At 36.7% G+C, this 14,064-nt stretch overlaps 2 protein-coding genes across 2 annotated transcripts; one reads left to right on the top strand and one right to left on the bottom strand.

Moving 5' to 3' along the window:
- Positions 1 to 48: 48 nt before the first annotated feature.
- Positions 49 to 8,255, bottom strand: nelfa (negative elongation factor complex member A). Its single transcript, XM_067400391.1, has 11 exons — positions 7,903 to 8,255; positions 5,662 to 5,833; positions 4,913 to 5,074; positions 4,683 to 4,772; positions 3,161 to 3,288; positions 2,882 to 2,951; positions 2,681 to 2,769; positions 2,483 to 2,594; positions 2,020 to 2,327; positions 942 to 1,041; positions 49 to 832 (listed from the first exon to the last, which is right to left on the bottom strand). The coding sequence occupies exons 1-11, from the start codon at positions 8,110 to 8,112 to the stop codon at positions 648 to 650; spliced, it is 1,626 nt and encodes a 541-aa protein (XP_067256492.1). The 5' UTR covers positions 8,113 to 8,255; the 3' UTR covers positions 49 to 647.
- Positions 8,256 to 10,252: 1,997 nt separating this feature from the next.
- Positions 10,253 to 13,810, top strand: nicol1 (NELL2 interacting cell ontogeny regulator 1). The gene is made up of 4 exons (XM_067400721.1): positions 10,253 to 10,381; positions 10,638 to 10,776; positions 12,182 to 12,270; positions 12,823 to 13,810. The coding sequence occupies exons 2-4, from the start codon at positions 10,653 to 10,655 to the stop codon at positions 12,892 to 12,894; spliced, it is 285 nt and encodes a 94-aa protein (XP_067256822.1). The 5' UTR covers positions 10,253 to 10,381; positions 10,638 to 10,652; the 3' UTR covers positions 12,895 to 13,810.
- Positions 13,811 to 14,064: the final 254 nt, after the last annotated feature.

Here is a 14,064-nt window from a genome sequence, read left to right as displayed (position 1 = left end):
CAAATCTGGACACGTTTTCATTTATTTCCTCCTAAAAAAGTTCTTAAAGTACTGAACAGAAAACCTGTTTTACACTGTTTATTGTTTTCATTTTTTTTTTGTCCATCGAAGGAGGAACTTGAAAACATTTTTAAACATTCTCAGTGTGAAAACACAAACAGATTCTTTTGTTTCACAGGTGGGACACTGTAATAGCATGTTTGTACCCTTTTAAGATCTCTTAATAATGTGTCAATCAAAGGTAGATTAAGAAACAAACTAACAAGCCCTGCTTCAATTTCGCCTCATTTCCCCTGACACTAAGAAATCTGAAATGGGCCTAAAAACGAGAGACGATACAAACATTAACAAAAAGATAAAGAAAACAGTTGTTTTGTAAGAGGGTCCCTGTCTTTGGCAACGCAGGAACAAAGATAGGACATGAGGTCAACCAAACAGGAAGTCCTTTGCAACTGTCTGAAACCAGCATCCAGAAATTCACTAGCGCATATTCCCAATACCTCAGAATTTGGCCCGTAAATATGTACATTCCAGCGCATGTACATGATATTTGTTTTAAAGCACTCCTCAGGTGATGTCGAAGAGGGGTGTGTGAATGCATACATATGTGTCTATGTAAACGCGCTGTTTTTTTAACCCAGTCCTCCTCAGGAGACATTGGTAATGGGTTTGTATTTCTTGAGGCGGGTCCATTGTCCAGTCGAGTAGTTCATCTCAAACACTGTGTCCACCAGCATGGTGGTGCTGCCGGTTCCGTCCGCTTTAGGCAGAACTTCTGTGTGCTCACTCAGTTTGATCTGAATGATGTCACCCTGCTCTGGACAGGGGTTTTCTGTTGGGAGGATGCGACAGACGAACATTAGGTGGGTGATTTAGAACAAAGAGGAACAGTAAGACAGTCACTCGATTAACAGAAACGGATGAAAACAAATCCAGAATACCTCGTGATCCTGCCATGAAGCCCAGGATGAGGGCTTTTTCAGGCCGTGTAACTTTGTTTGCAGTCTTGAACATTTCCTGCGCAGCATACATCTGTTCTCTCTGTGGGGAACCGAACGATGCAAAATAAAAATTAAACTTCACAGACTGTACACTACCATTCAAAAGTTTGGGGTCAGTAAGGGTTCCCCCCCAAATGACTCTTATTTGTTTATTTATTTATAAAGAATTTAATTGTTTTCAATATTGATAATAATGTTTCTAGAGCAGCAAATCAACATATTAGAATGATTTCTGAAGGATCATGTGACACTGAAGACTGGAGTACTGGTGCTGAAAAATAAACTTTGCCATAACAGGATTAAATGATATTTTTAAATATCTTTAAATAGAAACCATTTTTTTTTAAACAGTATTTAACAATATTACTGAATTTATGTATTTTTGACCAAATAAATGCAGCACAAAATACTTTTAAACAATTAAACTTTAGCAACATCGAGGGGGTTTGGATGGATGAATTTAGAAAGATTCTTTATAACTCCCAAACTAACAGCACTCCACACAGGCACAGTCAGGGCTTTTGCTGGAGGCAATGTGGAGCCTCAATGGCTAATCATTTTCATATTTTTTGGGCCTGTCCAAAAATACAACCTTTTTGGCAAGTAGCAGCAGAGAAGAGTTTGACTATTTATGCATTACATTACATCTAGGGAGAATGCCAAAAAATGTTTTAGACAGGAATAAATACTTAAAAGATACTGTATTTTTTAGCAAGCAATAACTCATAAATTGAATATATTATATAGAGAGACATTTATTTAGAAAAATGTAACAAGTGTTGGGAAAAATGGATTATGTACATACACCACTGAGGAAAGTGTGATATTGTATATTAAGATGTTGGAAATGTACTGTGACTTGACATTGTGATATCCATAATCACCACCTGTTCCCTGTTTTCAATAAAATAGTAAAACTTAAAAATATTAATTTAAATAAAACTGTACCCTAGTAACATTAAAAGCAGGATAGTCCAGAACAATATCATTATCGTATCCATGAATCAGAAGTTCTTACCGTGAGCGACAGGTTCTTTTTCGGTTGGGTCTGTGGGGGCGCTGGCGTGGGTGCAGGCTGGGCTGCAGTGGTGGGCGGCTGCGTGGGCATGTCTGGCTGTGCTGCTGTGGCGGCAGGAGGCGGGGCATTGTTGGTGGGCGTGCTGGTTGGCGTGGTGGGTGAAGTGGGGGCGGTGGGACTGGCAGTACTAGCATTATACATGGGCGGCCGCTGTTTAAACTGGCCGGGTAGTGAAGCAGAAGCACTTGGGGCGGACGACTCCTCCGACTGCCGGTTTGTAGGTTCACGCCCTGAACCGCCTGCATTCGCTGAATATTAACAAAGTGTCAAAAAAAGGGCATTGAGAAGACTTTAAGCTCACATTTAGCTTGGTTTAGCTATCTGTTGTGTCTAAATCAATTGTTTTTTCTTCTATAGCTCATTTCTTTGCATTCATCCCATCCTGTATCTGTCGATGGCTCACCTGGCTGTGTCTCTGAACTGGGAATATAAGACGAAGAAGGAACCATGCTGGGGGTTGCGGGAAGGTAACTGGTTGACGGAAGAGCACTCTCGTTGTTTAGCGCCCCAAGTTTCTGTCGTGAGGAAAGGAGAAATTGATTTTAGTTCTGACCCACATTCAGGGAACTTATCACATAGATATTAAGATTTTCAAAACTACCTGTGTGGACACCAAGCCAGCTGCGTAGTCTGGTGTTGCGTTCTCCACAACCGCCTCTTCTTTGGCCACCTTCTCTCCAGCTTCTGTGTCTAAATAAGACCAGAAAAATAATATAACTAACAGTGGACAGCACAAAGGGGCTTAGGCTAGTCTATGAGTGGTCCATTCACAGGGGCCACTCAATTTACTTATTGAACTTACCCAAAGTCTTTCTTCTCCTCTTAGCTTCTCTGCCAGCTCCTACCATATCCAACTCAGATATATCCAACAACTGCAAGAAATCACACAATCACATAACCTGACAATATAGAGTATATACAGATATGACATCCATACTAACAAGAAAAAATTCAGTTCATGATTCAGAAATCCAGGTGTCACCTGCAAAGTTTGCTTTTAAGCATTTAATAAAGAGTAAAACCTACTAGATATACCCATGTTATGCAATGACTTCATAACTAGTCAATGCTAGACAGTTACCTTGACTCCCCTTTCTTTGCGCAGGGGTGTGCGGGCAGGGGCAATAGGGGTTCTGTTACTGGGAGGACTGAACATGCTTGGGGTGGTAGGGCTCCGGAATGGTGCTTTGGGAATGCCCTTCAGCGGAGCTGAGAAAAGAAAAAAGACAATCATTAATTATCATAATCATTCTTGTGTTGTTTTAAGATTTTGTAATGTTTTTTTAAAAGGTGAAAATCTGAATTTTGTGAAATATTATTACAATTTAAAATAACTTTTATATTTTAATATATTTCAAAATTTAATTAATTCCTGTAATGGTGAATTTTCAGCATCATTACTACAGTCTTCAGTGTCACATGATCCTTCAGAAACCATTCTAATGCTTCTTAAGAAATATCGTATATATTTATATATGTATGTAAAATATGTATGTACAATGTATACATTTAATATTTTTGTGGAAACTGTGATACATTTTATCAGCATTTGTTTGAAATCTTAGTAACACTTTACAATAAGGGCTCATTTATTAACATTAATTAATGCATTAACTAACATAAGCTAACAATGAGCAATATATTTATATCTAATAATAGCATTTATTAATCTTTGTTAATGTTATTTAATTAAAAAAAGTGCATGTTCATGTTAGTTCACAGTGCATTAATTAATGTTAACAGATACAACTTTTGTTCTTAATAATGTTAGGTTAACCCTAACCCTAGTAAATGCAGAAATTAACATAAACTAAGATTAATAAATGTTGTAGAAGTATTGTTCATTCTTAGTTCATCTAAACTAATGATAACAAATGAAACCTTTTGATCAATGTAATGCGTTCTTGCTGAATAAATGTTTCTTTCAAAAAACAAACAAACAAACAAACAATTAATGTACTATTTGTACCATTATGTACTATTAATTGTAATGTACTATTAATGTATTAATTACTTTTAACCAACCAGTTCCAAAACATTTTAATTGATGAATAAAGTCAGTTTTCCTTAAGTTGATCATTTTAACTAGGGCTGACCGATATATCACATGCGATTGTCACGCGCATTTCGTCAGTAAAGCCGGTTCCCTGATTGCCGCTAAATCGCCATCACCTGCTTTCAAATGGAGCGGCATTTAATAAACAGAGCCGTAGATCACTGATAAGCCACGCAATATCGCGTTCATTATCGCAGATGAATCGCCTTCGATAATGAGCGCGATATTGCGTGGCTTGTCAGTGATCTACGGCTCTGTTTATTAAATGCCGCTCCATTTGAAAGCAGGTGATGGCAATTTAGCGGCAATCAGGGAACCGGCTTTACTGACGAAATGCGCGTGACAATCTCATGTGATATATCGGTCAGCCCTAATTTTAACTATGGACATGCTCCACTAATGTTTTACAAAAGATTTGACACACTTTGAACAGTGCATTTTTGTATCATATCAAACTCAAGCGTTGATATGATTGTCATGACAGTAATATATTTTTACCATCCAAATATGTCACTGTGTGTTTGTGTGATATATAAATAAATCTTACTTGTTGTGTCAATCTTCTTTACTAGACCTCTTCCTTTTGAGTGGAATGGCACTCCTGCTGTTTTCTTTAACTGCTGGGCAGTCTCTGTGGCTTTAGAATAAATAAAATGGTCAATAAACATGACAGTCATCACACAAACATATGGGTAAACTCTTATTTTTAAATGACTTTAATGAATCCATACTGACAACACAGTTTTCCTGCCACCAAAAATTCATAAACACACTTACATTTCTGAAGCAGCTCAGCTCTGAGCGTAGCACTCTTGGGTTTCCTCTTGAGCTGGAAGTGCTTGATGGGTGGAGTGAGTGGCCCCACCAGCGTAGTCAAAGCACTCTTGTTCAGATACTGACACTCCAGAGGCAACATGGACGACGCTTCACATTCATTTACTGGACAGAGGTGCAAACATCAACATTAAGTCTCAGCAGATGTTTTCTTACCATCTGCATACTTACCAGTTGCACTTGAAAGTAACAGGTAAGTGAGATTACTCATCACAAACTAAGAACCCCAACAAACAATCCCAGACAACCACATGGTCAATGATCGATCATAAAAATATCTTTTTTTTTTTAAATGTAGTTTAAATATTAATTCTATTAAAATTTTTATTGGTTATAGAGGCATTTTGGGTAGGACTTCTTGGGTAGCAGTCAGTTTGCAGTCACAGAGATTTTTAATGCAAGGCAATAATATAGCACTCAAAACCTAATTTTTAACTAGACACACCGTTTTTAAAATGACAGACAGTCTGTCAGACACACAAGTACAAAGACCAAAAATGAGCTGTCAAACTGACCAACTGAAATTTACACTCCTAATATGTAGTCAAAAGTAGTCAAGGAAGGAGAAACAAGCAAGAACAAAACCCTTAATTGTGAAGTGATGGAGGAGCTTAGCAAAAAGAAGAGACAAATATGAAACTGGACGACTTTTGACCCTTTCCTAACACTCCAATCATTGATGTCAGACTGACCTTTCTCACGCAGCTCTCCAAGTATGTCCTGTACATTTGGGTTCTGCTCCTCCAGATCCAGGTTTAGCGAGCCGGTCTCTGGAAATGATTTCAGGATATCAGCCACCATTAACACCCACGGCTCAGAGTCCACAGTGGCCAACTGAATGATCTCTGACAGAGCTTCCTTCATCTGGAATTGAGTGATAAATCAAGACAAAGAGAGAATAAAAGATTTATTTAACTCAGTTTGTCAAATAAATCTACTACTATTGCACTGTGGTTTGCTTCATATTCTAAATAGATAATTCCACCATTGCTTACATTACTGCTACTGTAGATTTCCTTCCTTTTTAGTGCAAAACACACAAGAATAATGACAGGAATTCAGGCTAATTTAGTGAAACAATTAACTACAATACTGATGAAACTACTATTTTTACTATTAAAGGTGCAATATGTAATATTTTCTGTCCGCTAGAGGCCTATTCAAAACAAAGGCGTAGCTTGATGACGGCAAGTTTGAGTGCAGAATCTTGGGACATGTGATCTTCACCTCAACGGACAGTGCAAAAGAATAGGGATTGGACTCGGGAAGAAATCATGTTCATGGATGCGATTATTAACGTTACTGTAGTATGAAGCAGAGCAGGAGCGAGTGTTGTGGGAGCTGAACGAGGCCGCTGGAGCGATTGCGCAACACACGCCTCACGACCAGCGGGACTTTTATTATGACACAGTCGCCGCTGCCGCTTTTCCGGTCATGAGTATGAGGTAACGCAGCTCTGTTTATCATATTAGATACATTTGAGAGTGTTGAAAATTATGTTATAACGTTACTCTGTGCGTTCACTCGGCGGCTGCTGTGAGACACTGTTACACACTGCAGTAAGATAGATCGATTTCAGAATATCATATTAAATGCTTGATGAATTGTGTTGATAAATGGCATGCAATTAATTTTAAAACTCATTGTATGATGGAGAAAATTCTGTATTACTGTTACTAAAAATAAAGCTGCATCTGATTATGCTATGTTAGCTACTTCACAAAATAATGTTTTTACTCTGAGGCATGGTAAAGCATGGTGCTCGCAAAAAAAAAAAAAAAAAAAAAAAAAAAAAAAAATCAAGAAATTTAGATTTAAACAATAAGACTAAAAGTGTCGAGCTATATAACAACAATTAGTTTTCTGTCAATAAATATATCAAAACAGATGTTCCCTTGTCTATTGAAACATGTAAATCTTAAAGCGTCTTTAGTGTTTCCATGGTTTCTACAAAATAAAACCGGAAACCGACGGTGACGCGGATATGGCGCAATTGACAGGAGACTCCTCACACGTCCCGGAGCCTTGGTTAAAATTGCAATTTTCTCATGATTTACAAATAGTTGCAAACATTTGAGATATTGTAAGTACTCTAGTGAACAAAATATATAACACTGGCCTTTTTTTTTTTGGATATATTACTGCAAAATTATTACATATTGCACCTTTAATCCATTAGTTGTACAACACTAAAATGGAAGTATGCTTTTTAAATGTGTCAATAAAACATATATATCATTTTCAAGTTTTCCAAGCTGAATATGATTTCAGACTTTATACATTTTGTTTAATAATAATAAACCACTTTGCATGTTATTTTGTTAAAATGACTGCAAGCGGTATGTAAATTAATGCTCGACCGTGTTTTTGAGTGAGTAGAGAGACTTTCACTCACACACAAAATACCATGGTAATCAAAGTTCCCGCCAAAATCTGTTACTAGCGTATTTTATGACAGTAGATTGTGGTTATCATCAAGTTGCCACTGATTTACTTTACAGTACTGCCAGTGACTGAACTAACTTTGGTATTTTGGCGGAAACTATAGATAACAGGGTAAATTTTAAAAAGGGGCGTTTACTCGTCCAAACATAGGAATAAACTGCATCCTAATAACATGCCAGCAGCAGTCCCAAAGTTGTCTGCATGTTTACATACAGGAGGCTAGCAAGTTAGCTCAAGCCCAGAGGCTGAAGACAGACAGCAGCCGGAGCTGAGCTCTGCTGGAGACTGACATGATCCAGACAGCAGCTGGAGGGTCTCATGGTGGAAGCCATGTTATTACACATGCAACACATACGTGTCAGCAACTCATGACACAATTACTACTAATAAACAACATGACACTCCAATAAAGCACGCCACACTCGGAAGTTACGACAGTTTGTGTGTGTGTGCAGCAGCAGCAGCAGGAGTGAGTCCTGCAGTCTCACCTCATCCACGGTCCTGCGCGGGAGGTGCAGCATCCCGAGCAAGAGTTTGAGCTTCACCGGAGGCGACAAACTGGAGAAACACAGCCGTATGTTGTCGATGACCGAGACCGTGAGTAGGGAAGCGATGCTCGAAGGTGTCCACAGCTCGTCTGTCGATCCAAGTTTGTTGTGGAGCCACAGGCCGGTGTCGCTCTCCCTCATCGACGCCATCTTGGAAAAAGACGAATAATGAGATCGGGCATTTTAACAGGCTACCTAAGAAAACACACACACGAGCGCACTAGGACCCGTGTGATCACAACCAGGAGAAAACTTTTACAAACATTCAAAGTATTCGGTTTATATTTTATTTAATTATTATAATTGGCCGTTATTATATTCATAAAGTCAAATGGAATCTAAAAAAAGCCAAATTTTGAAGAATTTAAAATAGATATTAAAATATATTTAGAGACAATATCCAAAAGCAAAAACTTGAAAGCAATAAAAACTATACAAATTTTTTCATGTAAAATGCCTTTTTTCTCTTTTTTTTCTTTTTCTTCCTCTTGTCTTCTCTCGTTTTTTTTTGTATTACCCCTGACATGTACTCTTGTTTGTAAACTGTTTTTTTCTTATTAATATTCAATTAAAAACAAAAAAACAAAACAAAAAAAACAAAACATGTATCAGTATGTTATCTGAGTTATTAGTGATTTATGCAACAGTGTTAATTTATCTATTTGTTTTCTTTTTTTATGTTTTTGATTTGGCGCTGTGCTATTTGGCAATTATCACCTGGCATAGGCTATGTTTTGTTTACAACCCGCGTTTTATATACAGTTGCTGATTAATAATAATAATACATGTTATCAATGCTAATTTGTGTGAATTTAATTCTGAAAATATTTTTTTCATCTTTGCTGAATAAAGATTTGCACTTTAATTGAACTTTAGATAAGTATGCAAACAAAAATGAATGAAAAGTGAAAAGTTAGGTAATAATATAAATTTAGGGAATACAGGGATAAAATATAAAGCTCAGAGTCTCAAGAGTAATATTGTCAGCAAAACCTGTTTTTTATTTATGAACATGCATTTATGAAAGTGAAATTTGCTCAAATTGATGCTACCAAATATAGTTTGCACTATCTATCTATCTATCTATCTATCTATCTATCTATCTATCTATCTATCTATCTATCTATCTATCTATCTATCTATCTATCTATCTATCTATCTATCTATCTATCTATCTATCTATCTATCTATCTATCTATCTATCTATCTATCGAGTAATGTTGGAACCCATGTGACCAGCAGTAGCCAATCAGAGAGAAAAACGTTGTCTGGGCCAAAGAGTATAGAACCAAAGAGGCGACACTCTGATACTTTTTGTGTAACCGCCATTAGATGGCGCTACGGTAGCGCGGCCGCCATTATGGGGTGAAAATACTAACTGGATCATAGAATCCTTCACAACGCACCCAAAATCGGTGAATTTCACTGCCAAATCAGAAGCGCAAAAGAACAGTATTTTTAAATTAAGTCACCAGTAAATTGTATGGCTCCTACAGTAAATGTTGTGTTGTCTTATATGTTTTATTTTAAAAGTTGTGGAATCCAAACATCCATCTGAGGTAACGTAGTTAGCCTACTTTATTAAGTATTTCCATTTTATGCAACTTTACACATTTATTAATAGTAAATTAATAATTAATACATTTAAGATCATCATGTTTGCAGCGAACAATATATTTTAGACCTAGTGGAGTGATATCACTATGTCTAATTTAAAAATAGGCTACGTTTTAATGGTTCACACTACAAACATAATGATCTTAAAATACATGATGCATTGCTGTGTCCGTTATCGAATAATTCCCACTTTTGCTTTATCGGACATTAGACAACACTGCAAAATCGAGCTGTTATATTCATATATTTATTGTCCAACATTCACATTTTTTCTGATGCATGTCCTTAATTACATATGTTGGTAATAATTCAGTGTTTAAGCCTTTTAAAGAATTTTAACCCAAACTGACTGGGTTTCTAGAGAGCGAACAGGTTTTGTGGAAAGTGGAAGACTTAACCACAAAGTGTGTAAAATAAACTGTTAAAAGGATTTGATGATCACTGTGATAGTATTTTATTCTGTGTTATCATAATTCAGGTTGGATTTCAGCTTTAATATATGTTTTTTTTTTAACAAAACAGCTGATGTTGCCATAGAAACTAGTGGACTGCCGACTCACTCCAAAATGGCGGAACCGCAGGGCTGCTGCTGGGCGCCGGTGTTGCAATGGAACTTTCTATTGAGTGTCGCTTCTTGTTAGTGTATATTCTTTGTCTGGGCATTAAAAATGTTTTGGACTTCATCCTACGGTGCTCCATAAAGGACAACAGGCCCCAAAAAAACGCAACTGACGCTCCGCAACGACACTGCGTCCTGAATAGGAGGGCGGTGGTTTGACTAACGCTACTACAGACACTACAGGTAATACAAATTAGCTCTGCTTTTATTAGCTTTACTAATGAAGCCTTACAGGAGTGGGACTGGTGATCGTATCTGCAAATTACAAATATTTTACCTTTATGAAGACAAAGCTGAAATAAAGCAAAATGATGCTCGACAGTTTTTTCGCTTTGTTGTTCTGTCTTCTGTAAGGCATTTCTCATTTGTTAATCGATTTTTATCAAAAAAATGTACATATTAAGATGATTTTGTCTGTGTGTGTGTTGTGATCTGTCAGGTATTGTGTGCGGTGATGCTGCGCGACAGTATGAGGCCAGGCGGAGCACTAGCGACAGTGATGCTGCTGGTACTGATCCAGCTCCTCGGTTTCACACCGATTCACGCCGAGGAATCAGGGACGGTCATCCCCGCTGAGAGTAAGACTGTGTGCTTTTATAGATGTGTGGGGAACAAGCAATTCATCATTTCATGGCATATGGGGTTTACTGAGCAGGGTTATTTTAGTAATATTTATATACCGTTATAGTTTTGATTCAAATTTTGGGTTAACTATTACTTTTTTATTTGTATTTTTTATTTAAATTTTTAAAAATAAAATAAAAAGGTATTTTATTTCAGCTTTATTTCAAATAACAACAATAGTGGTAACACTTTATATAGAGGACTTAACTACTATGTACTTACATTTAAATGAATCATTTGATACAATGCACTCATCAGTACAATTAAAAAACATGTACATATTTAAAAAAAAAAAACCTGCATGTGATTACATCTGTAATTAATTTCTGTAATTACATTTATAATTACACTGTTGACCCATTCCTTAAAGGGTTAGTTCACCCAAAAATGAAAATAATGTAATTACTCACCCTCATGTTGTTCTAAACCCGTAAGGCCTTCGTTCATCTTCGCAAATTAAGATATTTTTGATTAAATCCGATGGCTCAGTGAGGCCTTCATAGACAGCAATTCCTCTCTCAAGATCCATTAATGTACTAAAAACATATTTAAATCAGTTCATGCGAGTTCATTAGTTCTACCTTAATATTCTAAAGCGACGAGAATATTTTTGTGCGCCAAAAAAAAACGAAAATAGTGACTTTTTAACAATATCTTGTGATAGCTGATTTCAAAACACTGCTTCGGAGCTTTACGAATCGAATCAGTGATTTGGAGCGCCAAAGTCACGTGATTTCAGCAGTTTAGCCGTTTGATAGGAGATCCGAGTCACTGATTCGATTCGTAAAGCTAGGAAGCAGTGTTTTGAAATCGGCCATTACTATATTGTTGAAAAGTCATTATTTTGTTTTTTAGCGCACAAACATTTTTCTCGCCGCTTTATATTAATATTGAACCACCGTACTCACATGAACTGATTTAAATATGTTTTTAGTACATTAATGCATCTTGAGAGAAGAAATGTCATTGCTGTGAATGCAGGTCTCACTGAGCCATCGGATTTCATCAAAAATATCTTAATTTGTGTTCCGAAGATTAACAAAGGCGGTGTAGAACGACATGAGGGTGAGAAATAAATTACATTATTTTCATTTTTGGGTGAACTAACCCTTTAAACCTACCGATACCACCAAACCTGTCCCTAACCTTACCCGTATCCCACCTCAATAGCAGCAAAAGTATTTTGCAATACAATATAAACACAATAAATACACTGTACATATTTTTCAATGCAAGTACGTAGTAGTTAAGGCCACCTAATATAAAGTGAGACCAAAATAGTTAAAAATGAAAAGTTTTACTTTTATTTAATGATAATCCTGATATGCTGTTCAATGTGAAATCATTTTGTTTCAACAGGCCGGCCATGTGTTGATTGTCATGCATTCGAGTTCATGCAGAGAGCTTTGCAAGACCTGAAGAAAACGGCTTTCAACTTAGACTCACGGGTAAGATCACACTGGGAAACATTTGAGACATAAAACCACTGAATGCAGTCTTTTTTAGGCCAAGGCCCTTGGTGGACTAAGGCAAAAGTGTTGTTATTAGCCCTTATTATACATTTATTGTGGATGTTTTAATGTAGGAGAAAATAAAACATTTAGTTGAACTTTACCTTCTCAACTTTAGCTTTTACATTTTCATTTAAATACAAAAATTAGTTTGAGAGCAAACAATAACTTGCAGACCCTCTTTAGTAGTGTTGAAAATTTAAAGTCACCATGAAATCAAAACTGACAACTGTTATTTATTTAATGCAATGTTGCAGTATTCATTTTTTTTTCTTGTTTGAGAAGCTATTTCACTTTGGATATGCATCACAACAGCAAAGAAATTACAATTGCAACTTCTATAATTTCTGTAAATTAAGCAATTATGAAATCAAGCTATGTAAGAGGTTCATGTCTAGTCAATCTGGTCAATGAAGCATCGTTCAGAAATTTTGGAGACAGGCACATTGGGGTTTCACTTTTGCTTTGTTGTATCTCATGTGTTTTCAGACGGAGAATTTGGTGCTGAGGGCTGAGAGGAGGGCACTGTGCGACTGCATGCCGGCCAGCAGCCTGCGCTAAAAAGCTAGTTGTAAACACTGCACTCAGATATAGAAATCATTATATACCTAAGGATACTACCTGCTCTCATCGGAATACACACTCTTTTATTCTCTGTCAAACATGTTTCCTGTCACGTGTCACATTTTTTATCTTTTATCGTAGTATGTGCATAGAGCAGGTGTGTCCAATCCTGCTCCTGGAGGGCCACTCTCCTGCAGAGTTTAGCTCCAAGCCCAATTAAACCCACCTGAACCAGATAATCAAGGTTTTTAGGCATACAGGAAACTTTCAGGCAAATGTGTTGTGGTAAATTGGGGCTGGACAGTGGCCCTCCAGGACCGAGTTTGGACACCCCTGGCATAGAGTATCATAAATACACATTCCTGACTAAAGAAGTCAACACGACATTCCACAGTTTAAACGTCAGTTATGAGAGGCACATATCAGAGCAGCAGCTAATACATTTAATTTGACATAAGTGTGTATATAGACAGGGGGAAGTGTTTCTTGTCCAGGCACAATGCACTGCAAAATATTCTGCAAACATAAAACACAATACTTATAATTATAGACTATATGTTTTTTTTTTTTTCAAATGTTAAATGGCTCTTTATATTTGTGTTCTAGCAATATCTGATTAATAGTCACAATAGTCAAGCAGATATTATTTTAGATTAATTAAATATCAGAAGCAGAAGTGAAATGTAGATCTTCAGGAGTTGTCTTAGAGAGTGTGCTGTAAGATTATTAGATGATAGATATATGACTAGAAAAGAATTTGCATGTAAAGTGATAGTCTAGAATTTTATATGAGGATTTATGAAGATGGAGCTTCAAGGGAAGGTTTCTATAGAGATTACTTTGGTACTAATATGTATGTTTACATCTGTAACAATGTCTTTTTGTGTGTAGAAAAAGTGCATTAAAATATATGACGTCATATTTCACATTGTAAATTATTTGTTTCAAGTCTATCTTTGACTTTTTATCCCCCCAAAAAAGGTGTCAATGCTCATAAAATTTTGATTATGTGATCTCTCTTTCAGAGTAGCTGAAATCAGCAGCTGCATTAAATTATCTGAGGTTTTTTTTTTATCGAAATCCCCCTTACCAGCAAAAACTCGAGCAGTTTGCAGCACTCCTGCCTCAAGCGCTCTCGCTTGTAACGCATTAAATAACCAGATGGGG

The sequence above is a fragment of the Chanodichthys erythropterus genome, chromosome 11, assembly GCF_024489055.1.
Source record: "Chanodichthys erythropterus isolate Z2021 chromosome 11, ASM2448905v1, whole genome shotgun sequence".
Taxonomy (NCBI): Eukaryota; Metazoa; Chordata; class Actinopteri; order Cypriniformes; family Xenocyprididae; genus Chanodichthys; species Chanodichthys erythropterus.
This window is presented reverse-complemented; position numbering and strand designations above follow the sequence as displayed.